At 37.7% G+C, this 26,981-nt stretch overlaps 1 protein-coding gene across 4 annotated transcripts; it reads right to left on the reverse strand.

The window, feature by feature from the left end:
- Positions 1-3,399: 3,399 nt before the first annotated feature.
- On the reverse strand, positions 3,400-26,981 carry alcamb (activated leukocyte cell adhesion molecule b). Of its 4 annotated transcripts, none has more exons than XR_001815302.3 (16): positions 26,735-26,981; positions 16,325-16,431; positions 14,498-14,714; positions 14,341-14,405; positions 13,369-13,456; positions 13,109-13,285; positions 12,579-12,703; positions 11,707-11,839; positions 11,093-11,205; positions 10,873-10,999; positions 9,853-9,968; positions 7,787-7,919; positions 7,216-7,245; positions 6,820-6,934; positions 5,118-5,262; positions 3,400-4,945 (listed from the first exon to the last, which is right to left on the reverse strand). XR_001815302.3 is itself a non-coding variant. In XM_017491550.3 (16 exons), exons 1-15 carry the CDS (start codon positions 26,787-26,789, stop codon positions 5,169-5,171), a joined length of 1,695 nt encoding a protein of 564 aa, XP_017347039.1. In that variant the 5' UTR covers positions 26,790-26,981; the 3' UTR covers positions 3,400-4,945; positions 5,140-5,168. The 4 variants fall into 4 exon arrangements, 2 of the variants coding, with proteins under 2 accessions (XP_017347039.1, XP_047017296.1); XR_006983953.2 differs by having other exon boundaries at positions 3,400-4,991; XM_017491550.3 differs by having other exon boundaries at positions 5,140-5,262.

Below are 26,981 nucleotides of genomic sequence, written 5' to 3' on the forward strand. Positions count from 1 at the left end.
GGATAAAAGTGAAACTTGTGATTGATACACAAGCAGTATAAATCACCATGGACAGCAACATCCAGCTGTACAGACCAGGCTAAATTGAGGGTGCCTGGAGTGGCACATCTCTATTCGTCTGTACAAATGTAATTAATACAGTATTGTCATTTTAACATTTATGGAATTGATTATTGTGCTATGTGTCTTCATGTGATTTTTAATTTTATTTATTGTTTTTAGATATCACACCCTCACTTGCACTCACATAGGTTTAGAAAGTGGAATATTCTCCACAAGAGGGAGTCATTGACACACAAGGGTTTTTATTTTTTTTTCCTTTGCATCATCATGGGGCAAAAATCAACCTTGTACCAGTGATTCTATGGACAATTTTATTTTATGTTGTGTCAGGAACTGTGTATTGCTACCTTCTTGATCAGCCCAGTAAACTCTATGGCACAGTGGGTCATATTTGATAATTGATTAAGAAAAACAAAACCAATCCAAGTTATAAAGAAAAGAAATGAAAAATCATATCAGATGATATGCTGGGAATCAGCTTTCCAGAAAACTGATTTAGGATCAGATTTTTTTTGTTGACGTGGACTTATCCTAAATGAACACCTGTAATCTGAGATGTTTTTATGTGAGATCAAATTTATGATAATATACAGGTCTATACAGTCATGGGAAAAGGAAAGTACACTCTCACATGTTTTCATTTATCAGGGCATAAATAACAATTGTGTGGTCCTCACCAACTTCTATAAACAAACAAATAACCTCAGGTAAAAACCAAAAATCTGCAGATCTGTAGTAATATGTAGTCAATTCCCCCCAAAATTACAACAACATTCAGAAACCAGGTAAAAAACATAAGCAGGCCCTTCCTATTTCCACAATCATTAAGAGAGTCATTAGCAGCCATGTGTTACTAATGAAATGCACAAGATTAATTATTTATCAAGAAGTGTGAGTCCCTCTATAAAAGCAGAACATTTGGCAGTTTGGTGTTTTGGAGCACTCAGCTGTGTGTCTTAATCATGCCAAGAAGAAAGGACATCAGCCATGACCTCAGAGAAGCAATTGTTACTGCTCATCAATCTGGAAAGGCCATCTCCAAACAATTTGAAATCCACCATTCTACAGTGAAAAGAACTGATTACAAATGGAGAGATGTCAAGACAGCTGCCAATCTTCCCAGGAGTAGGTGTCCCAGCAAATTCAGTCCAAGGTCAGACCGTTTAATGCTCAGAGATATAAAGAAAAACCTAAGAGCTACATCATGTGACCTACAGGCCTCTGTAAGCACATCAAATGTGTTTATATATATATATATATATATATATATATATATATATATATATATATATATATATATATATATATATATATATATATATACACACAGTGCATCCAGAAAGTATTCACAGCGCTTCACTTTTTCCACATTTTATGCTACAGCCTTATTCCAAAATGGATTAAATTAATTATTTTCCTCAAAATTCTACAAACAATACCCCATAATGACAACGTGAAAGAAGTTTGTTTGAAATCTTTGCAAATTTATTTAAAAAAAAAAAAAAAAAAGCACATGTACAAAAGCATTCCCAGCCTTTGGCATGACACTCAAAATTGAGCTCAAGTGCATCCTGTTCCACTGATCATCCTTGAGATGTTTCTATGATTTGATTGGAGTCCACCTGTGCTAAATTCAGTTGATTCGACATGATTTGGAAAGGCACACACCTGTCTATATAAGGTCCCACAGTTAACAATGCGTGTCAGAGCACAAACCAAGCCATGAAGTCCAAGGAATTGTCTGTAGACCTCTAAAACAGGATTGTATCCAGGTACAGATCTGGGGAAGGGTACAGAAACATTTCTGCAGCATTGAAGGTCCCAATGAGCACAGTGGCCTCCATCATCCGTAAATGGAAGAAGTTTGGAAAGACCAGGACTCTTCCTAAAGCTGGCCGCCTGGCCAAACTGAGCAATCGGGGGAGAAGAGCCTTAGTCAGGGAGGTGACCTCTGTGGAGAGAGGAGAACCTTCCAGAAGAACAACCATTTCTGCAGCACTCCACCAATCAGGCTTGTATGGTTGAGTGGCCAGATAGAAGCCACTCCTCCGTAAAAGGCACATGACAGCCCGCGTGGAGTTTGCCAAAAGGCACCTGAAGGACTCTCAGACCAAAGATTGAACAAAGATTGAACTCTTTGGCCTGAATGGCAAGCGTCATGTCTGGAGGAAACCAGGCACCAGTCACCACCTGGCCAATACCATCCGTACAGTGAAGCATGGTGGTGGCAGTATCATGCTGTGGGGATGTTTTTCAGCGGCAGGAACTGGGAGACTAGATAGGATCGAGGAAAAGATGAAAACCTGCTCCAGAGCGCTCTGGACCTCAGACTGGGGCGAAGGTTCATCTTCCAACAGGACAACGACCGTAAGCACACAGCCAAGATAACAAAGGAGTGGCTACAGGACAACTCTGTGCATGTCCTTGAGTGGCCCAGCCGGAGCCCAGACTTGAACCCGATTGAACATCTCTTGAGAGATCTGAAAATGTCTGTGCACCGACGCTCCCCATCCAACCTGATGGAGCTTGAGAGGTCCTGCAAAGAAGAATGGGAGAAACTGCCCAAAAATAGGTGTGCCGAGCTTGTAGCATCATGCTCAAAAAAGACTTGAGGCTGTAATTGGTGCCAGAGGTGCTTCAACAAAGTATAGAGCAAAGGCTGTGAATACTTATGTACATTTGCTTTTTTTTGTTTTTTATTTTTAATAAATTTGCGAAGATTTCAAACAAACTTCTTTCATGTTGTCATTATGGGGTATTGTTTGTAGAATTTTGAGGAAAATAATAAATTTAATCGATTTTGGAATAAGGCTGTAACATAACAAAATGTGGAAAACATGAAGCGCTGTGAATACTTTCTGGATGCACTGTGTGTGTGTGTGTGTGTGTGTGTGTGTGTGTATGTGTATATGTAGTACCTCTGAACACCTCTGGCTTATTCATATAAATTTCTTAGACTTATTTGTACTGTTAGAACTCAGATATTCAAAAGTTCAATAGTCTCACCTACAGACTGTAGATTTGTGCCCAAGTGCTGCTAAAAAAAATAACTAAACTACAGACTGTCCTCATGCCAAGACTCTTATTTATGTGCTCATAATAAACATCCTTTCAACATACATAGTACTGTTTGTCTTTACTCTTCTGCACCTGTAATGATGATTTATAATCCCACTATCTGGTAGCATCCAGAAGAGAATGGGTTCCCTTTTTTTCTGTACGGTTCCTCCCGAAAGTTCTTCCTCATGTCGTTGAATTTAATGTCAGTCATTTGGGGTGTTACGTTGTAACTATAACAAACACGATAAAAATTCTAATCCACTAATCCAACACTGATTTCAGTAAAAGCAAATGCCATCTGTGTTTTATTTCTAAAATGTACACTTTATTTAAACAAATGGCAAAAAAAAAAATATTTACAATACTTAAACAAGTCTTTGGTCTCAACCAAGACTTAAATGCAAAAAAACAACAAAAAACAAAACAAAGGGGGAAACGTAGCAGAATCAGGCACACAAAGCATATACAATATACATAGCAGAAGAATAGAAAATAGAAAATCATATGTTACCATTTGACATCTGCTGAACATTACAAAACACATAAAAAAAGAACTATGACTCGAATGTATCTCTACTAGTTTGTTTTAAACAAGTTGTGAAAGAACGCACTGAAAACACAGAATTAGACTGTAATTCACCTGTCAGTACTCTGATGAGTTTCCAGAGTTTAGCAAACCTGATGTATTCCCATTAACTACCTAAACATATCAAGTAATTAACATTCTATGCTCATATATCAAATTAAATGGATGAAGTCTCACAGCTGCAGCTTAAAGCCCTAAAGACTATACGTAAATTACTAGTAGGATTAGAAAGTATTTTGCAGTGGCTATTTTTAGAGACCTTTTTTTTCTATAGTCATACACTATCAGAGTGATATCAGGGTAGTAGGCTTATATGTCAAGGTAAAACACACTGTTGCACACTGATAAGTGAAATCCGGTCACACAAATAAAATGAATAATATATGTTAATCTAAATCAGAGTATGTAAATCTATCAGAAAATAGGGGCTGAATTCAAGTAAAACAGTATTATATTTAAAATTAAACAACTGTACTACAAGCAACATATCAGTATTGTAGATATGGTTAATATAATATTTGCAGTCAATGACAAACTCCAAAAATGGAGAATTCAGCATTTACATTTGTCCTTATTAGCATTTTAATGATTTAATCCATCATAATTTTGCCAAACCATAGAAATTTAGATTTTAAACATAGCGTTTAGCATATTGTTTAACGTTTTAATGGAGCTTTTGATTCTCATGCCAAGGACGTTTGGCCATTGGAAATGCACATGCAAGCTTATTTTAACTTTCAAAATGGTTTATTTCAGGATCACTATCACATCTTGATGAAAATAACCAAGTGCTCAATGAACTGCAAAAGAAAACTGTTACTGTAGTCATACCTCAGGTACTAAAAGTGGAGCAGAGATGTGAAAAAAACAACAACCCAACAACTTATAACCAACGGCATGACGCACTTCTTACTCCAAAACACAAATGAAGTCACAGTTTACAGGCTAGCGTTGAGGTAAATTGAACTAATGAAATCGGTGTTTAATAAACAATAAACAACAGCAAAAAAAGGCAAATATTCTGTCAAACCCACCAAATATTAAACAGCAACGTGCAGGAGATTCACAATTATACAACACACATCATTTATTAAATCTTCCACTTGTAAGGAGGATGGTGATATACATTATGCATACATCAGATAACGGTTCATCATCCAAATAGATGACCGCCTATCGGCTTCCCAAACGTTTCCGTAGTTTGCAATACAGTCTGATAAAATACTGCCTCCTCTCCTAAAAAACAAAGAAGTTATTTACACAATGACTCCTCAAGGGCAATCTGCAAATGCAAATAATTAAGTATTAGATACAGTAATATGAGGCATCTAAAAAGCTGCACCAGTGTATCAGTCGCAGGAAAAGTAGAAATAATATAAAGTAGTAGAAAGAAAAAGTAGCAAGCTACCATGCCTGGATGAAGCATTCACCTTCTTATGCCGGAAGTATTCTTTGCTTTTTACACCTCAGCTTTTTGACTCTGAGTTTCCTCCAGTTTTTTGCTTTCCTCCAGTGTGCCATTCTCTTTCTCTCCAGTTTTCCAGGTGCCTTCCCTAAGTAGAAGAAACAAGTTCATATTTCAAAAGCTAATCCTTCTAACACTCTGATTTGCTAATGCAATATTTCAATTATAACATGTGTTTGAAAATTCCCTATATATGTGGTGGTCTGGGAAACACCGTCAGATACTGTCTAAATTAAACAAGTAGAGATGTCAAATCGCAGTGTACAGTATATTGACTGCCGCTGGAAATTTTGCACATTTTTTAGTGTTCCAACAGATGTATTTGGGATTATATGTCATGAAGCTACACAAAATAGCCAGTTATGCTGAATTAGAGGAAACGTAAACCTGGTTGGCAAAAAAATATATAAGTTGTGATTGCATAAGAATTTATCTGCATTGTCGTCAGACACCTAAATTGGTTCTGGTGACGAGTATTTTAGCAGCGGTCACAGTGACTACGTTTACATGGACAGCAGTAAACTAATTATTCTGAATAAGACAATATTGTGATTAAGAGTTGATTAACATGAGTTGATTTTAGAGTATTCCTTTCATGTTCCCATTTTACATGTTATAGAACACAGATCGATTAACGGCACACGTCATTACGTCCTCATGCCACGCCGTACGACGGTCCTTCCATAATTTCATGTATCGACATATAGTTCATTTTCATTATGGTACCGTGTACAGTTTTGGGTGTTTCATTTTTAATTTTTACGAAAGCTTCAAGTGCAGTTATTTATTCGTCATGCTGTACGTGCAAATGGACGACTGCTACAAGCCGTTGGCTGCATCCCAAACCGCGTACTAACCTACTCTATAGTAGCCAAAATACATGCACCTCGCCTATTATATAGTAGGTAAGTACGCGGTTTCGGACACAGCCGTGCTCTCTTGTTTGCCGTCAAACGGTTGAGCACTGCCGTGTGTGAACGTGTGTACATGTCTGTAATGCGCGTCGATAATGCGACTAAAACACGAATACACAGGAATACATGTCTTAATTCAATTTTTGTTTACTTCGAGTATGACTTTAGTCGGATTAAGGTCATCGATAATCACTGTTTACATGGTACTCGATCAAAGCATGACCTTCACTGCATGAGGAATTCAAACTTAGCTGGCAAGGTTTTAGATAGACTGACTGTGTTTACCACTGTGTTTGTTAACCTCACTCTTTACCTGATATGATCTTTGCAGGCAGACAGGCAAAGTTAGAAAAAAAAAATTGAAAAATAAAATTCAGACTGTTTTGATAAAATACATTTAATAAAATAAAATAAATTATGTTTTAGTAGAAAGGTCAAACTATAATATTGAGCATAATAACCCTGATCTTGGTGACAGGTTTTCCCAGGCTGCCACACATAATAATAAGCAGCACAAACAATATTGATATAAATAGTCACCAAGAACCTCCACATGCTTGTAGATATCTGGTTATAATAATCAAAATATTTCACGTGTGATTATAACTTCACTTGAATGAGGATTCATTTCTGACCATTTTCAGTATTTGATGTACTTTTAGTACAAACATCCAGTGGGTCATTTTGAGTCAAGAAGAGCACAATGGGTTAGCTGTTCGCTATGGTGTTACCTGGTTCTCTTCAAGTAGATCCAGTAGGCCAGACCGATAGCAACAGCAACCACGATTACGCCTATGACGATCCCCACTACTACTTGCGTCTGATCTTCAGAGCCTTCCCGCTGCTCTGTTGGACAAAAAGGTACAATCCCATTAAAAACTTTAAGTGATCCAGAGAAGTAAAAACAGGGATCAAAATATTGTTAATAAATCAGTCATGTGGTTTTAAAAAAAATCTGCACATTTCAAATAATGCTGTACAAATAAAGTTTTTGGCGATTTTCTAAGCTTATATATGGTAGTCAATTATCCAGGTAAAGCTTCGAGTTGCTAATATAATAACAATTTTAAAAAAAATTCTACATTATTTCCTTACAGGAGAGTATTTATAAAACTTTGTGAACTCACCCCTTTTGAACATTGTTATGTCATCCAACACTGTAAACAGATAAAAGCGTCCGATTTGTTTGAGTTTTCAAATGTTTGTGGACAGTAACTTGAAAGTGGAAGCATAAGACTCATATTAATATGTAGCCAACTATGAATATAAATTTAGTCTAGCAGACCATGCTCTTTCAGTTCAACCTGATAGGAAAATATAAATATCAATATACTGATAAATTCTACGTTTATACACTAAACTTTCTGGAGGTATTTTTTGGAAATATAGTCCGCATTTTTAGAACAGTTACAAACTCTGAACGGAAGCAACTGTCTAGATATAAAGGGATCAACCCGAGAACCCTGGAGTTGTGAGGTGGCAATGCTACCCATTACTCACCTGCTGCCGATTTTATTTTTATATGTTAAATAACATTATCGTTGAGGTATTTTTTTCACTGTCAGGAATCAAGGACCTATTTACTGAGTATTTATTAAGATTCTCTCCTATTTATCCAATTTGACAGTTGTTTTAGGAGTGAAATGGCATATTAAAAAGAGAAACAGCCATAATGCTGTAGAACAGAACTATACTCACATGTGGATATGTCAATGCTCTTTGTGTAGTAGCCCAGCCCATTAGAAACGGTGCAGTTAATTGTGAGATTGCCTGCTGCAGTCACTGTGAGATTGTATGTGACCGTTCCATCCACGAAGGAACTCTCGGTGGCCTGTAATTACAAAACACAGACACACATTAACACATAATTTAGCACTAAGATTTAACTAGATTAGGCTGGTTTTATATTACAGCACCTCTGTAGCAACAAAGTAATGAACAGTTTGAAACTGTCACTGTTTAGGTTTGTTAATGCATAGCTGTGATTTCACTAAGCACCACTTAAGGGCAGTATAGTACTATGTCCTACTCTACTACCACTCGATCCACTAACACCTTCCCTTCTCTAATACATGGAGTGTGCTCTAGGGATGATCTCAAAGCTCATGAGTTTCACAACTCAATCCGATCAGCTGCACAGATAATGGTGAACATAGAAAGTGTGTCTGTGCATCAAAAACCCCAATTCCAAAAAGTTGGGACAGTGGAAAATGCAAAAAACAAACAAACAGAAAGACTCGTTCAGTTCACCACATTATTTAATGTTTTACTTTGTGAATTGAAAATATACACTCATTATAAATCTGTTGACTGCAACACACTCCAAAAAAGTTGGGACAGTTGACTGTTTACCACTGTGTAACATCACCTTTTCTTTTAATAACAGGTATTAAGTGTTTGGGTGCTGAGTGAAGACACGAGTTGGTTAAGTTTAGCTTGCAGAATTTTCCCACATTCATCCATTATGCATTTCTCCAGCTGAGCAACTGTACAGGGCCTTTGTTGCACTTCATAACGCCACACATTCTCAATCGGAGACAAGTCGGGACTGCAGGCAGGCCATGCTAGCACCCGCACTCTCTGCTTACGCAACCATGCGCTTGTAATCCGGGCAGAATGTGGTTTGACGTTGTCGTGCTCTGGAAAGCAGCATATGTTGCTCCAAAGTGTGTACGTATCTTTCTGCATTAATGCTGCCCTCACAGATGTGCAAGTTACTCGTTCCATGGGCACTGACATGCCGTAGTAAAGCCATAACTTGCATCTGTGGATGCAGCGGCGAATGGTGTTGACTGACAAAGGTTTACCAAAGTATTCCCGAGCCCATGTCAGGATATTCACAGTTTTTAAGACAGTGAGGTCTGAGGGATCGGAGATCACATGCATTCAGAAGTTGTTTTCGGCCTTGCCCTTTACACCGAGATTTGACCGGATTCCTTGAATCTTTTAATTATATTGTGCACTGTAGAAGGTGAAATGCCCAAAATCCTACTGATTTGTCTTTGGGGAATGTTGTTCTCAAAGTGTTGGATTATTCTCTGATGCTTCTGTTGGCAGATTGTTGAGCCTCGACCCATCCTTGCTCTTGAAGGACTAGGCCTTTTTTGGAGGTGCTTTATATACTATGATTAGACAATTGCCTCACCTGTTTCACATCACCTTCTTATTTCAACTTCTCACATCGCTAATAGTCCTAAATTTCCCCATCCCATGTTTTTTGGAACGTGTTGCATGCATCAATTTCACAATAAACATTTCCCTTCAAAAACTATGCAGCTGATTGGGTTAAACATCAAATACCTTGTCTTTATACATTTTTCTGTTTAAATACAAGTCAAAGTACATTTACAAATCACTTCTCTTTTGTTGTTATTAGCATTTTCCATACTGTCCCAACTTTTTCGGAATTTGGGTTGTTTTACATTACCACTTTAAGGGCAGGTATAGTAAAGCTAAGATCACATTTCTGTAATTGTGTCTATAATCTATTGTATCTGTAAGTCAGTATATAAAATAGACATGTTGGAATAATTGAGTTAATTAACGAATGAATTACTATTTGAAAGGTACTTACTCATTAACTACACATTAACTAATTTCCAGAACCGCTCATTTGTAGCAGTTTAATATGTTGTAATTGTGTACATTATGCCCTTAATTTGTTTCTTTGCAGTGTCTAATAAAATTTCTCACTGAATCTAAAGTCAAAATCACATATTGAGTGTGGCACCGGACGGCAGGGAGTTTCATGGTTTCTCGCTTACATTAGTGCCGTTAATGCTCCACTGCACAGTGGGTTTGGGTGATCCTTCAGCCTTGCAGCTCAGAATCTTGTGTCCATTACTGCCACACTTAGTCAGCATAGTGATAACTGGAGCACCTACAAGTACAACAGGTCATCAATTATACAACAGTAGCTTAAAAAAAAAAGAGACAATTTTACTCAAAAGCACATTTTAATAAAAATAAAAAACATACAATTTTTTAATACTGATCAGAAGGTTACTGTTACTGGGTTACTGATCATAAGGTCGGGGGTTCAAGCCCCAGCACTGCCAAGCTACGACTGTTGGGCCCTTGAGCAAGGCCCTTAACCCTCAATTGCTCAGCTGTATAAAATGAGATAAATGCAAGTCGCTCTGGATAAGGGCATCTGCCAAATGCCATAAATGTAATGTAAATGTAATAAACGGATGAAAGTCCACTTTTAGCTGTTTAGGAAAACAATATACACGTTAATACCTGTCAGTAAGTGTTTTTTTTTTAATAAAAATAAATTATTTAATTGTTTTGAAGTATGAAATTGTGATGCAATTTAGTGTTTATTGTTGTCACCTGCTTTTACTTTGGTATACTTCAAAAAAGAATTTCTATTGTAATTTATAATGATAATTTTACAATTGTAAATAATAGTAAGGTAATCGTTTGAATGAGAACATATAATGGGGTCCAAAAGTCTGAGACCACTAGTGAAAATGCTTCTGTTTCAATTTAACACGGATTTGTGCTCAAAACGAGCTGACACAGACTCCAAAAGTTTGTGCTCCACATTTCCTTTTTTGTTTTCTAAAACTTTGCTTATTTCCTGTTTTTATATACTTTTTTCTTTTTAAACCCTACAGTTTCAATTGTGGACTCAGACTTTTGGACCACACTGTATCTTGGTAGCAGACTTTTAGAACCCACTATAACCATACAGCTTAAGTGGAAGGATGTGTTTATTTAAGGATGAGGTGTGCTAGTAGGGGGGTATTGTAAGATTAAAATGAACACGGCACCCTCACCTTGGACGCTCAGCTCAAATGATGCTTTTTTGACAAGTCCACCCACAGAAACCACACACTCGTACACTCCGGAGTCTGAGTACTTCAGCTTGTCAAACTTGGGCTTACCATTCAGTCTGACGTTGTTCTGTAACAGTGTCAGTCATTAGAAATGGCAAAGTTGATTACAAATAGAAAAGACAAAAACAAAATCCTCCAAATCAGTGGTTCTTGACTTTACCTTTGTCCACAAGACTTGTGGATTTCCAGAGGCGTTCACCTCTAACGTTGCCTCAAAGCTCTCGGATAAATTTTTAGCAATCTTTCCTTGGCTGACGGCGGCGATATGCAGGTCTGCAAGACATAAAGTAAAATCTCTCTGTATTTCATTCTCTACGTCCACATGCATCGCCCATAGCGGATCTCAGATTCACATTCCAAGCCACAAATCTCAATTCAGATCCGATCTTTCTGGCTTGACTTTCCATATTCGTGTTTGCAAATAACTTCATCTGTGATGTGAAAAGACTTAAATGCTGAAACAACCCCCATGCACACATTTTCCAAAACAGTGAACAAAAACAAAACTGTCTTTCTGCCTAGTAGTCCATCCTTGCTGAAAAAGCAGCATGAGCCTTCATTTAAAAAATACCTTGCAGATATTACTGGATGTGTGAATGTGGAAAAGCCACCTGCAATGATATGTGTATGCACGGTGAAGCGTGAAAAAACACATCTTTCAATCTACTTGTTACTGAAAATTACTGCTTGCCCATGTATTGGATATGAATCTGTTCTAGGCCCACACACAATATTGGCTCAAATATAATCTAAACAAAGTTCCACATGACTTACACATAACGGTAAAACTAGTAGAGCCTGTCTTTCCTTCGTTGTCCACCAGGGAGCACTTATATTCTCCACTGTCGGCCCGGGTGACGTTATGGAGTGTGTACGTGTCCGAGTTCTCCGTGGTCACCTTCTTCTCCTGCACGTTTAAATCGAAGCACATTTAGTGGGTTTCAGCACAGAGCTCACCTTCTCTCTGCCTGAAGTTTTGCAGTAAAAGATCTTCACAATACAGGGTTTTGGGAGAAACCGAATATATGTTATAAATATACATTCTTTCCACACGACTGAATATATGTGAGGTGTTTTACACCTACATATTGTTTAATAGTATAAAAACATATAAAGCTGAAAAGCATCTGACTTTATCGAGGACTGAAATTTTATGTCTGAGTACCATAAATTAAAAAAAATCCAGATAGAACCAGATAACAGTATAATTCAATTAACATGCAACATGCATCCAGTCGTTTTCACCAGAAGTACAAGACTCATACTTGTGATTTTAATTAGAGTGAAGAACAAAAGACTGAGACTGGGTAAATTTGTTGGACCTAATAACATGCCACAATTTTAAGTTCTTAGTGGTATTTGTTCCTATGTGCATCTTTTTCAACAAAACTTCGGTTCCCATCCAGGATGTGTCTCTGCCTTGTGGCGCAACCAGGAAAAATCGGCTACTGGACATGAATGCATGAATACAAATGACATATGGACAACCACTTCTGGCCTTTTTCCAGCGCTAACACATTCCGCATTGTTGATAAAAGGTAATACTGTAGTATGTATAAATTATGCAGTAGCCCATATGTACCTCCAAAGCAGCTTGACATTAAGAGTGAGCTCAGAATGTAAAGAGCCAGATGTGCTTCACTTACCTTGATATGAAAGTTGTAGCTAGTCGGTGGGGGGTTCCCATCGGCCGCACATTTCAGGGTCACATTGTCTCCCTCCTTTATCGGGTCTGCAGACATGACCTGGAGGCTGACCTTTTCACTGGGGTCTGTGAAGGGGAGAGGTGTGAAACTGAGGGATTAGCTCATATAGAAGGCTACAGAAGGGGCAAACAGATAAAACCACTAAGCAGATGGTCATAATGAGCCATTGAGAGGTTCTTAGTCTCAAGAGCAGAAGTTTTTCCCGAGTGAGGAGTGCTTTTGAGAGCAGCAGCAGGGCTAGGCTGGCTGTAATCATGCCCTGAGGCACCCAACAAAGCCCTATTCAAGCTTCGACATCCCTGCACCGTGTATTTGTGAAGGCAATTTATCCAGTCAGTAAATGCTGATATTCTAGTGTAAGTGGAAATCTACCAACTGATCCAAAATAGTTCATATTTAATTATTTGTTTACTAATAATGACAAAATATATTTTTTCATATTGACTTAAAAGTTGAGGACAGTAACTTACAGTGGATGACGAAGGTCATCGGAGCAGACACGAGGTCCGAGGCAAGGCTCTTATGATGGACGGAACAAGTGAACTTAGCGTTCATATCTGCCTTCGTAGCGGCATACTCCAGCTTGGAAGATGTATTCGAGAGGCCGGTGTTTTTGTCTGTCTGCACATTTAGTGTGATGTTGACCACTTCAATGATAAAGAGCAATGTTATTAGTCATATTTCTTAAGCCTTATTTGTCATTTAAACTTGGACTTGAGACACTTCATACCTTTCCCATCAGCTACGAGCGGAACATTGTCCTTCAGCCAGGTGACGATAGCTAATGGACTGGCATCTTTAGCAGTACATACTGCCAGCTGTACAAATACAAAAAGAAACGATAATGATATATATTTCCAATGCAGCCTACCTACACTAGTTTATCACAAAAGAGTAGACCTTATAGGACAATCAAAGAGAGTACTTTAAATCTAAAATATATTCTGACATTTTATATTAAATATCTCGAGAGATTCAAAACCCTTTTCTGAACTGAGTCAAAAACAAATAATACACAGATATGCTCCAGCTGTACTGTGTGTTCATGCAGCCATAATTCGCAATAAAACGGTACAAGCAGTGGGGGACAACAAAGAGAGAGACAGACAATGAGCAGCTCCTCCCATTAATTCAGGCTTCTCTCAAATGTAGCAAATGCCTTTTCCTGTGTTTGACGACTTCCAATCTATTTGTTCGAATTTGAATGACATGGACGCAGTATGAAAGCTGTACACTTAGTCTAGTTGTTTGTATAAGAGCCTTAAACAGAAAAGCTAAAAGCTATTACACAGTATTTGAAATGACCTATAAAATCAAGAGGTAGATATAATATATACTGCCCATTTATCTCTCATTGAGATGTGAATGTCTCACATTAATACATATTTAGCACTGTTATCTTCATAAACATACTGACGTATTTCTATACACAGTACTTTACCTGTAGTTAAAAATCTAGTTAGTGGACGAACTCTAATCCACCACAACAGACAAATATCATGTACAGAATAACTGTGGGACTGGTTTTTACTGTTTTCAGAAAGAAGCCAAACATCCAATGAAAAGACAAAAGCTGTTGTAATTCTGCTCCAGGCTTCTGGGTGGATGCTTTTGACATTTAGTCTATTAGTGTGTATCTGTATGAACTCCTAACAAGCCACACCTCAAAAAAAAGTATTACAGCATGAAGTTTATGACATACCGTTGTTAGCTTGCCGAGCTCTATCACTTTGGATTGATTTGTGATTGCGGGTGGCGAAGGGGCCTCTGCAGGAGAAGAGCAGTTTATATCATTTAATAAACATATGATTACTTCAGCATGTTGTGTAGTGTTCAGTGTTATTCGAGAATATACTTACTCTGAATTGTCACTTGAACTGGATACTCAAATATTTCTGTGCCTGCCACCACTAGACAGGTCAAAGTCTTCTGATCGGCCATTTTTGCCTGGGAAATTTGCAGGCTGAGGTCCTTTGTTAGGTTGAGTCTGCCTTCGTACTCCACAATTGGGTAGAACGAGGCATCCTGAGATTTTGATTTTGTCAGAATATCAACGATGGTGCCGTCCGCTTTGGTCTGGGGAATAGAATCGGGCATCTCTTAGAATAATAATGCTGTAATCACACATATGCTTATGATCTAGTCACACAGACGTCATAAACTCACTTGCATGCAATGCTGCGCAGTGCTCAGTGCAGATCATACTATCAATATTTACATTGGGAAAGGTCGCTGTTTTCAGAGTTGCATTATACAGGTGGTTATAAAAATATCCGGCAGAACAAGATATTTTTCGAAAGTTCGAGACCAGATTTCTTCTCCTTTTCTGTTAAATGCTATATATACACTATACAATATAAAAGCAAGACATTTTGAAAATCCATGCATCCATTTTCTGTACCGCTTATCCTACACAGGGTCGCAAGGTGCCCGGAGCCTATCCCAGGGGACTCGGGGAACGATGCGGGGGACACCCTGGACGGGATGCCAACCCATCGCAGGGCGAAATGTTGAAAATATAAATATAAAATCTAATATGATAATGTTCAAATAAGAATAAGGAAAAGATTTAAATAACATGTTAATAGTAGTCAATCTTGTGAACACATCTTGAACATGGAAAGGATCCTGGTTGTGGAAATCATGTTCATATGCGATCATTACAATTTTCTCGATGTCACATTTTAGGTTCCACCCACATTAGTTGGATGGCGTCTATAAAATAACATTTGATATCGCACGTCCCCCCCCCCCCAATGAACTAGAAATAGCCAAAAAATAAACTGCTATATCTGCTTTTGGATGCAGGAGAAGTGACTGCACAGGTTCCAAATATCAGTCTTTTATTTATTTATATACGTGCTGACATAGTATTAATAGTATAAATTGGGCGCACATTAATGTTACATGGAGATACAAAATTGTGAAAAACTTTTTTCATGCAGTATACTATATATGAGTTTTCGAATGAATAATTTGTATTCCTGTTTTGGTTAAATTTGCGTTCTCTTAAAAAAAAATGTGCTTATGGTTTAACGGCTAAGCTGACCAAGCAGTCATTTCCTATGTTTAGAGCTCACTGAAGTAGCAGGGTTTATCAATCATCTGTAGTATTTTATTGTATTCATAATGCCATATCTATATATTTACTACTGACCTGAAATGGCATTCCATTGTTTTTTGAATGAATATTGTTGAAAACGTGTGTTATGGTAAAAAATTGTGGTTACAATAAATTGTCAGACAGTGGCAATGGCCTTACTACTGCCACATGCTCGAGTCAATAAGAAAAAAACAACTTGGATTTAAGACCAGATTCGTAAGTGATTGAGACATGCTATTATTTTCGTAAAGCTCCAACCTGCAACATATATGTGCACAATAATTGCAGAATTGTGCATGCACAAAGTCTGTAGTTATGTCCATGGTCTCAATACCCATGTGTGCGATTTCTCTGGATATGACCCTAAGACCATAGCTGTAAAATCTTCCATTTATTACTTCGGGTTTCTGTTTCTCCAGCCTAGCTAACAAATTTACATCTGTGAGATCCTTTTATCTGGAGCAACTTAGAATTCAAATTTAACTCACAACCAGGTTACTAGCACATGACCTCGTTTTCTGACTTACCAAAACCAATAAAGATAAAAATAAAAAAAAGACTAAATGTGTAGGAATATACTTACATATTTCCATTTAGCTATCATGATGTCCTCTACTTTGATGTCTCCTTTGTTGCAAGGCACTTCAACAGTTTCACCATATTTGCCCACTATGGTTGTGAGTCCACTCACTGAAATAAAAAAATAAATAAAAGAAGAAAAGCTTGTGAGATGGTTCCGGGAAGGGGGCAGTAAGTTTATTTCAGGTAACATAACAGAACCATCTATTATAATACAAGTTCAAGTAACATTTTAATGAGTTTGTTATTACAGAATTAGATATTTAAAGAGTATTGGATATTTAAGGAGCCGCAGGTATATGGGTTTAATTTCTCCTATATAATTTGAATCCTGCTGCATCACACTGAATGTCCTCATCTGCTTGTCAGGCAAAGCAGTCAGAGATTTTGAATATTCAAATAAAGCCAAATGCCACCTTGGCTTAGAAATAAACACACAGCTCGTCTTCTCCACCTAAACAACACCCAAGTACTGCGGAGCTCGTGGCTTTGTATAGATTCGTCAGAGTAAGTAAGCTATATATGGGGGCTGAATATATTCAGCTATACAGTATATTGTATATGCTGTATATTCAGGCTGCATGCTATATACAATCAAAGCATATGACATGATTGTGGACAAACCATGCTACCAAAACCTACCTATCCTTCCACTATCCATGACAATCACCTGATGCCAGATCAATCTTAACTTGAGAGGGTTCATACACATTTTTACAAATAAATTTCAATGACTTTTGAGGCAAATTTTCATGACCATACAGTCCATAAAACGTCTATGTTTTCACGTAAAATAAGAATAAAAATTCATATCAAAATTGACCACAACATATCTTAACTAAAATTTAACCAAAACCAAAATAACTAATCTGTAATCTGGTAATCTGTGTGTATTGAAGAACGTTTATACAGCTATACCATAAAAGCAGTCCATACAGCACAAAGCCCTAGTATGGCCACTTGGAGTATAGTTTTTATAGTGCACCTTTAAAGCTCATGATCACTACCTTCTGCCATTTTATGGATTAGAGCTGTAAGAGTGGAAAAGAGTGGGAAAATAGCTTCTTTTATGTTAAATGATAACAGAATTTTCATTGTAAGTGAACTGTCCACTGTGAACTGACAAAGACATACAGACTAGCATCAAAATACAATGGTTGCAGACACTTTTTGACCAAAAAAGAGAATTAAGGGAATAAAGAAAATAGTTAAATAGTTGTTTCTCGTCTCGTCACATTGACAATAACGCGTTACATCACAGGAATCACGTAAATGTTTGCATCCCTGGATATTACTGTTGGTTGTTTAATATTTCTATCGTCAAACAGTTGTCAAATATTAAACGTTAGCTACTTAGTTACTTATTTTACCTCACACTCTGCTGCTAGACCGCAGAGGCAGACCAGCCTAAAAAACGTTTTTTTTTTACATTACCCTACGGAGAGAACGTGACCTTACATGACGTGACCGATCGCCTGAACATTAAGTGTTGTTTAACCGATATTATCGGTTAAACATTTATCCTATTATGCAGGTATTTGTGAAGCACATTTCCATGACTTTTCCAAAACTTTCTGAGTTTTATTTATTTTCCCATTAACTTCTCCAGGCCTGGAAATTGCTATTTTAAAATTCCATGACTTTTCCAGGTTTTTCATGACCATGTAATCCCTGCTTGATCTCATTTCAATTCCAACCAGCCATTTCACTAGATAGATGGTAGTAAATGGTCTTACACCTCTAAACTATTTTAGGCACCATGCCTTCAAACAGTTCAGTGTCAGACAGAGCCTCACTCCTTCCATCCATATACTGCACATCCTCCCAAACCTTACCCTGTCCTACCTGCATCAATTATATAACAGTAGTTACATAACAGTAACCAAACCATAATAAGCTACATTTTATGCTACGTTTCTTAACGATTGTAAGAACCATGGCATTTTCTAATAATTACAAAGTTCAAGCCATTGTCTGTTCTAAAATTCTAAATATCTTTAATGGCGTAACACTCTGAACTCATACTTAACCCCCCTAAATTATTATTATTATTTTTTTTTTACAGAAGTACAGAGAATGCCTGTTTTCAGGATATGACGGAAATAATTGTACATAATACCAATATACGTATGTATAATCAGAATAACCCACCCAAAAGTATGTTGGACAATTAAAACCCCCAGTTTTGACTGCAAAGGATGCAAGAAAAATAATTGTGCACTGTACAAATTATGCACTGTCATTCTTTTTTTCACCTACATGTATATATCCAAATGCATCAAATAAGAATCTAACCAATGAAACATGAATGTATATGTTTCTTTTTGCATTCATCATTTCTCTTTAACCTGATCAAATTTCCTAACCCATTCAGGCCTGGATCTTTCGATACATGGTAGAACCAGTTCATGAGGTAATGCATCTAGCTACTGATTGCACAGTGACATACTTTTGTCTCATGAAGGACAAATATTGTCAAAGCAGAAACTCTGAACTCTAAATATACCTACCTATGCAAGTCAACTTATATAATTATGAATTCTTAAAGGTAATACCCTTTTTAAATTCTAGATTTCAGTTGTTTTAATTCTTCGCTATTAGAGTTTCAATAGTTTAAGGTACAGTGCATAATTAATTTTTTGTTAAAATGGAAAGAAAAAAAAAACAAAACAACAACACCAAATAAACATTATTGAGTCAAAGGACAAAAAATATGATCTTCCAGAGCTGCTGTGAGTTGCCCTGACAATCCTGTAACAGTAATTGAAAATCAGCTCTGTGTCAGGAAGGAAATTCATATGCATATGTCATAGGTCAGCTCACACGTGTCAAACCTCATCACGCCCATCAGACACACAAGATTACTGACTACGCAGTCACAGGCATGAGCCAGCAGTCAATCAGGAGAGAGGGAGAGAGAGAAAGAGAGACCATAATACCATAATAATAAAAAAATATATAATTAAGGAACAATTAACAATAACATTTTTATTTATTTATCTGCTCTCAAATTTAGTCGGAAACAAGGCATGGTGGTTTATTATAAGCCAATTTATCCTCATTATATAGTTTGTATCATTACCCAGTTGTGAAGTAGTCTTTGCTAAAGTGATAGTGATAGCCAGTTAGTGGATATTTTTGTAGTTCAAACGCAAGTGTTTTTCATCCAACGATCTGTGTAGTTTAGCGAACAGAGACTTTTCCTTATATATTAGCTAGCAAGCTAGAGTTAAAGGGTTAGCTTACTACTGTAGCTGTTTATAGCTTACTTTCAAAGATTACAGCAGAGTAACTCTTTCCCCTTCATCCAGACATGATATTTTCTATACATCCTGCAGCTTTGAGAGAACTGTAAGCACATAGGCCTCGTTTCAAGGCTCTACTTTACCAACTTTAACTTTACCCAAAGTCTGCATGCCTGTGTTTAAATGCATCAAGGACTCATTGTCCTGTGAACACAGATGCGGTCGCCTGTCATTCCTGTCAACGGAGGCCTCTGCTGTAGATTTACGACCTGAACAGACTTGTTGCAAGACAGATCTTTGTCTCGACATGCGCATTTTTTAAAGAATGCTGCACAAAAAAAAGGAAGTGATAACATCTTTTGTTTTTCTTGTATATTTGATCAGTTAACAGTTTCAAAAGATTCAGTAGTGAATCAAACATATATACATATTTTTTAAATGTAAAGATTTCCACATAAAGGTTATCATATTATGTCGAAATGACAAGCTTCCGATGTTTTTGCGCCGATCAGATCTCTCTATATAATGACAGTTCACATTCATAACAAGTGACTCATATCTTTCTTTAATATGAATACGCCTATTTCCTGAAATGCACAGCATGCACACATCAATACCGGTCTTTCACGGTTCACATGAATCCCAAACAACAAAGAAAAACACAGTGGAAGCTACAAATGAATATGCTAGTAGCCCAAACCTCCATTACAATTTGCTCTGGAGTTACAGCTCATCAGCTGTATATCATCAGGTTTAGAAGATGAACAATAGCCCAGTGGATAGCCTTTTGCTGTTTTTCCACCAATCCCAGAAAAATTCAGATCTGTGTCACAGTAAGGTATCATGTAATGTGAATTTAACCTAAGATTTATAAGTGACCGTAGTAACATAGGCAGGACAGACACATGAAAGGTTTATCTTTACTCATTTTACCTTCACTTAGGCAGCACATACTTCTGAAAGTTTTATCTTCACTGAGTTAACTGAAAATGATTTGAGAAGATACAAAATGCACTTCTTAACTTTGATCTTCGAAGCAGTTTTCTGTCTTTCTTTCATTTCAGTTGCCATGGCTTGAATGAGGGCAAAATGGGCAAAAGTCAACTCATCTGACCTGAATTGCTAAGCAACAGCTGTCTATTTTATACAAGTGTTCATTATAGCCTTTATGTTCCTTGGATGCCGCAGACAGTGAGGACCCTAAAAAAAACCTCCATCTAATCTCACTCAACAAACAGAACATGGCATTAACACCTACATTTGAGAAGTGAACACCAGATGAGCACACAAAGATGGATCTGCGAGCGTGTTGTGCTGATTCCTCAGAGCTGATGACTATAGGCCAGGTGAAGTAAACAAATCCACCCCGTGCTCCATTTTCAGTCTTCTTTTGTAAGCAGGTGCTTTGTTTAAACATTACGCTCCCCAATCACTCATCTGCTGCCAAAGTATCACACAATGCTTAATTAATTCTATCAACTGCACAAATACGACATGAAACCCTTCAAAAATATTTATATACTGAACCTATATAATAGTTTCATACACCTACACCTAAACATATTCATGATTATAACATTTCATAGGAATATGTCTTTGTACTCTTGGCTTTATTACCTCACCAGTGTATAACTCTACCTTATTGATTTAGTAGGAAATTTGAAGAGATGAGTCATGTCACGAAGCCTAATGTTTTAGCTAATTACATTTTTCGATTAGTTTGACTGGATATTGATTAATATATACATTAACTGAGCAGCTGGTAGACATATAAATTCTTGTCTTTCAAAGATAAAAGGACGTCAAAATATGGTTTCATTTTGGCATGTACTTCAAATGATTTGTTGCTAATAAATGGCTTATTGTGGATTATTTGGGATTTTTGTGGATCCAAGCAGAACAGCACCACAAAAGGTGGTAAGAAAAAGACTCATAATAGCATATAGAAGCAAGGCTAGGGCCAGGGCTTGCTGCCAATTCACACAGTCTGTCACTGACAGTCTCAGGTGTTTACACAGAGTGAAACACCCTGCAGATTGGTTCTATAATACAATATTATATATATAAAATAAAATGGCAATGTAATGAACTATCTATCATCCTTATCCCTTTGCAGGAGAAATTAAAAGTAGACATACTAAGCACATGTTGTCCAATCAAAGTACAGATTACATAAAAAACAGATGACGGAACCATAAGTTTAATGTTTTTGGTTTGAAATTAATGGGTTACAAGTTATTCGCTTACTATATTTTTCTTACATGGCATGAACCCAGTTGGGTATTATGCATGTGAAACACCTTAAAAAATGTAAATAAAAAATGTAAATAGTGCAGCTGCCAATCTGTCTTTTAGTGTGCGTGTGGTTTATTATGTCATTGAGGCCTCATGATATAATATGCACTGCTCATCCCTGATAATTTCATGGTTGAGCGATTCATACATGCATTTTTGCCCTCCCACCTAATATCATGACCAGCCGCCACTGCACGTTAAAATGAATTTCAGTAACGTTTTCTTCTAGGCCATAATCGGCTCCTATTGAGAGGAAGGAACAGCTTTTAAGAAGAGAGTTTAGTGTTCACCAACCATTGACTATTAACCTTTAGGATGAGGCAGTTCAGTAAGGCTGGGTCTTGAATAAATAGAGGTTACCATTTTCAAATGCCAACAAGCGGAAACTGATTTTGAGCCCATATTACGTTCCCAAATGTCCTCTTGCCAATCTAGTGAGCAAGTGCCATTAAAGCTTCTTGAAACTGCCATAAATTTAGTCATAAATTTGAATGTCTGTCAGGCCAAAGCTTCATAAAAAGCATTTTGCAGGTTAAGAGATAAGTGCACTCCGGAATCACATCCATTAAGTGCTAAATTATGAATTTGATGGTAGATACCCCCAGGGGCCAGAATGCATTAAAAATCCAGCAATGTCTCCCATTAATGAGTAGTCATTAAATATCAAAGAGACACATCAAATACACTCAGCTCCTGGTGACATGGGCAAGTTCACAATGGCTACTGCATCAAAAAAAAACAAAAAAAAAAAACCCAAGATGTTTGCTTTTTCATCACTGCTCCTTTATCTACAGTACAAATGCGTTCGGACATAGCACGGTTGAATTTCCAAGGCCTGCAGAGCCTCACGTGTTCATATTATCAGCATTTGCATGCAGGACGCAGGGAGGGAGTCACAGCTGCCAATCAGAACTGATGCCAAAACATGAAGGTCAGCTAACTTGTTTTGAGATGCACTTTCTCCGGACTTGCAGACGCCTTTGATGAAAGCAAAGGGCAGTAGTGTGAAAGAATAAACCGATGTTAGCTGCACAAACAAAAGCTGTGTAAATACAACAGTATACATAGATCTTCTGTGCAGAATGGAAAAGAAATAATGGCGTCCAAAATATGGCTTTTCTTGTGGTTCATGGTAACCCATTATACCTTTATCTTTATCTTCGTTGTGCCACATGTTTCAATGGTAATGTGAAATAAAATCCTCCATCGTGACCTAAGTAAGTCAACTGTGCATGTCTTGGTTTGCATGCTGCAGATTCTTTTCACATTCCTACTTGGTGAGGGGTCTGCCTACTACACCCTGATCTGCCCTGCCTTGAGGATTCAGCATGAAACCCGGTTACAATATTAACGCCTATGCGCCAGCCTATTCTCAAGTTAAAATCAGGTCTAAGAGGTGCATTATGCACTTCATTTCCTACTGTTTCATTCATAACATTTCATTAAGCAGACATGATTCAACTTGAGTTAACCTAGATTACAATACTGTAAATGAATAACATTTTTTTTTATAGCTGACTCTTCACCCCATGTAAGGGAAACAGTCAGGAAATACCCTGTTGAAATAGTGCTCTTTGGCCTAACACACAAGCTAACAGACAATTGAAATGCTGGAAAAAGAGACTTTCAAGCATGCAAAGCTATGGGACCACACACCTGGAACAGGTGTGTCTGCTCCAAACTGCAGAGGCAATCTGTGGTGGCTTGCACACTCAAAGCAAAGCGACATCAAAGTTTGCCCCAATGAAAGATCGCCCCACCTGCAGCCTATTCTCCTTTTTCTTGGCCAACCGCAAGCAACATTAGGCTACAGTTCAGTGTTGAGCCTCTATAAAAGCATTAGAGCATTTAGAGCCTGTGTAAAATGCTGTAACTTGTTGTACTTAAAAGAACATTGAGAATATGGCTGCAACACCAAGAGCTACACTTCCGGACCAATTACCCCATCAATATTGATGCTGTAAATGGGCTGTTTTGGTGAGAGGTGTCAATTGAATCTTCGTCTTTAACTAAAGCAAAGTGTTTTTCCCCCTGAACCAGTTGAACAGGAAGTAGCTTGTTTAGTTAAACAGTGTGGCAGCTCAATTTTGATTTTTATCGCTCATGGTTCTAGCCCGAGAGCTCAAGGTGCTTGATTTATAGGCGTCAGTCTACATAACCGTTTTTTCCCAATTTAATTGCATATCTCATTTAATTTTGGTTTCACAATGGTCAATTATTATTATTTAACTGTGACTGCACATGGTAAAAAGAAACAACTTAATAAGTCTGTAACAAATAACTTTACAACAGTCCTTCTATATACAGATGCTGATTCAGCCATGTTTAACATTTAAGTGACATACTACAATTCAAATTTTGCAGACGGATTTAGATACCATATTCTTGCCTCGTAAATAAAATGTCAATTCCCCGCAGAAGAGGCTCCTGATGATTACCTTGGGATTAGAAACACGTTCTATCTTACTTTTTCTGAAAAACTGGCTTTATTTCCTAAACCCTGACACGCCCTAAAATGGATTATGAGCTCTCAAAATTGTAGTGAAGCTCCTTTGTGCCCAGGGGCTGAATAAAGCCACTAAATAAAGTTGTTTTAAGATGATAACACGAAAGACAACGGACATAGTCATCACTCTGTTTCTCTACGTAAACAGAATAAAGCCCTGAGCCTAATGGGTCAGGTATTTAATGGATGACATCAAATCGCTGTAAATCAAAGTGGACGAAACTGCTCCGGTCACTCCACTTTAACAAAATGTAAATGGACCTGATGGCATATTTCAGACTAAGAGCCTGCAGCTGCATGTGGTGCAGTCATTCATATGACACCCGGGATCCTCAAATAAAGGAAATAAAGGACACAGAACAGATAAGACCCTCTCCATGGGGGTGTATGCACTTGTGTTAAATTCAAGAGAAGAACTCCTCACTTGGAGAAACATGCACATGGGTTAAGAAAAACCCATTGGACAATGTGGCCCGTAGGGGTACAGTGCATAACAAAGGGAGGGAAACAACTTGACTCGTTGTCTAAAGCAGGGTGGACCTCTAGGAACACCGGAGCTCCTAGAAAGCACCTTCCTTATGTGCATTTCAATAGGAGCCATTCCTGCACTGCAAGAGCGACAGAGCTGTCCTTCTGTCAGTCGTAAAAAGCAACACATCTCCTCCTTTTTGAATGCAGAAACAACTGTTCTCTTGTTTTGCCTGATAACAGATAAAAGTAGATCTTATGAATAGGTGAAACTCCCAGGAAAGAACTCAGAGATATTGCTGTTATGGGGGCTTGGGAGCTAAAAGAAACCATTAAAAGATCTCTCACCATTTTATTGTGAAATTAATATATAACTTGATCTATAACTTGATCTACTCATGAAAGAAATCTGTATAAAAAAAAAGCTCTACAAAGACTTGATTAAAAAAACAACAGATTTTTTTTAATCACTGACACAATTAAATATTTATCCATACAAGATTCATGTCAATGGCCAATGATGTGTACATAAGACACAAGTTTCAGAAGGGGGTGTTCAAATGAAAACAAGCCAGGAGAATCCCACCAACTAAACAAGTTTGACCAGGTGTGACGCTGCCAGCGGTGTGTACTGTATGTGTGTGTGTGTGCCTGCGCATTTGTGTGTGGGTGTTTGTGTGCGTGTGACCACAGGGGGTGGGGGAGGACAGAAGTACCACAAGAACAAAAAACAGATGCCTCACTGCTACTTTTCTGTGACTCCTTCAATAGCCATTAAGCCCTATTTGGTCTGGCAAACGCATTGCCTCCTTTACTGCTCCAGAGGAGCTACGGGCTACAGGATTCAAAACAGCACTGAAGTCACGCAACACAATGCCCTTGCAGGACACGCTGTCAATCTTTCAGCACAAGACACACTGCCACACTATCTTCTTGTGTATGGGTCTGTCCACGGAAACAGCACTAACTGAGCAACATACCTGTTTTTTTTCAAATACATGGCAAGTGCTGTACTCACGAGACCATCTTACCTGACACAGAATACTGAAGATGAAGATGTATAACTGAATATTCAGAACAAAAGGCTATTCTCAGCATGAACCATTTCATCACCTGGCGAAGGCTGCATTCACATGCAAGCCTGAGGGAAAGAAACCAACGCCTCTCACCCCCAACCCCCTCTTCACACTATCTCACTGTCTTACTCTCATGCACACACACATTCCTTAAAAAAAATAAAAAAACTCTTATCAATGGTGCAAAATAACAGCATGTTAGACAAAGTAAACTCTGTACTGCAACAGGTGCAGACATTTCCTCAGATTAAAAAAAAACAAAAAAAAGTGTGTTCACTCCCCACACCCAAACTTCTCATGAAGACGATTTTTAGTTAAGCTAGATGACTTAAACTTTATCTCTTATTAGAAAGAGACTGGAATCCCACCCCACCCACATTTTATGTAGCCTATAAGTCCAGTTAGCTAAATCAGCATTCTAAAATCCAACTCAGTACTCGATTCAGTATTCTATGACTTAATTCAGTACTGCAAGAAGGAATCAATTCTTGAGTTTTACTCCGAATTCTTTCTGAAGAGCTATTTCTATTAGAGTTATTGTAAGAGTCGTAAGAGTTCATTCAGTACTACTTAATTAGTCCTAAGAGTTAAATCAGAACTATACGAGTTAATTCATTACTGTAAGGACTGAATTACAGCAACGTTAGTTATTTAATACAACAGGTAACTCAACATTTCGCTTTTGGTAGTCAAAATCCTTTGTCTGGTTACTTATTGATTCAGCAACAGACTTTTTAATTACATTAAAGCCATAGCTCTTAGAAAAGCATATATATATTATTATATGCTGGTAATAAACAGACTACTGCATTACTGGTCAGTACCTTGGTCCAGCAGGGACATGATGAGGACGCACGCAGAAAAGGCAGTCAGACGCATTCTTGGGAAACTATCAGTTGTTCAGCCTCCTCTTGAGTAAAAACAAAAACCCCACAATCACAACTTTCTGAAGTAAGTCCTCGGTTTCTGGAGCAGATGAGACACAGCGAGCCCTGTATTCAAACTGGTGGAAGTGTTACCGCGTGCGCCTCCAGTTCAAGCCTCAGCAACCCGCAGCGCGAGCCATAGAAC

Source organism: Ictalurus punctatus, chromosome 17 (assembly GCF_001660625.3).
Source record: "Ictalurus punctatus breed USDA103 chromosome 17, Coco_2.0, whole genome shotgun sequence".
Lineage (NCBI taxonomy): Eukaryota > Metazoa > Chordata > Actinopteri > Siluriformes > Ictaluridae > Ictalurus > Ictalurus punctatus.

Coding starts and splice junctions, on each gene's coding strand:
- alcamb (XM_017491550.3), bottom strand. CDS start 26,789: ATGCGTCTGACTGCCTTTTCTGCGTGCGTCCTCATCATGTCCCTGCTG. Junction 13,286..13,368: donor GCTCGTAGCTGATGGGAAAG/GTATGAAGTGTC, acceptor TTATCATTGAAG/TGGTCAACATCACACTAAAT. Junction 12,704..13,108: donor GATGACCTTCGTCATCCACT/GTAAGTTACTGT, acceptor TCCCCTTCACAG/ACCCCAGTGAAAAGGTCAGC.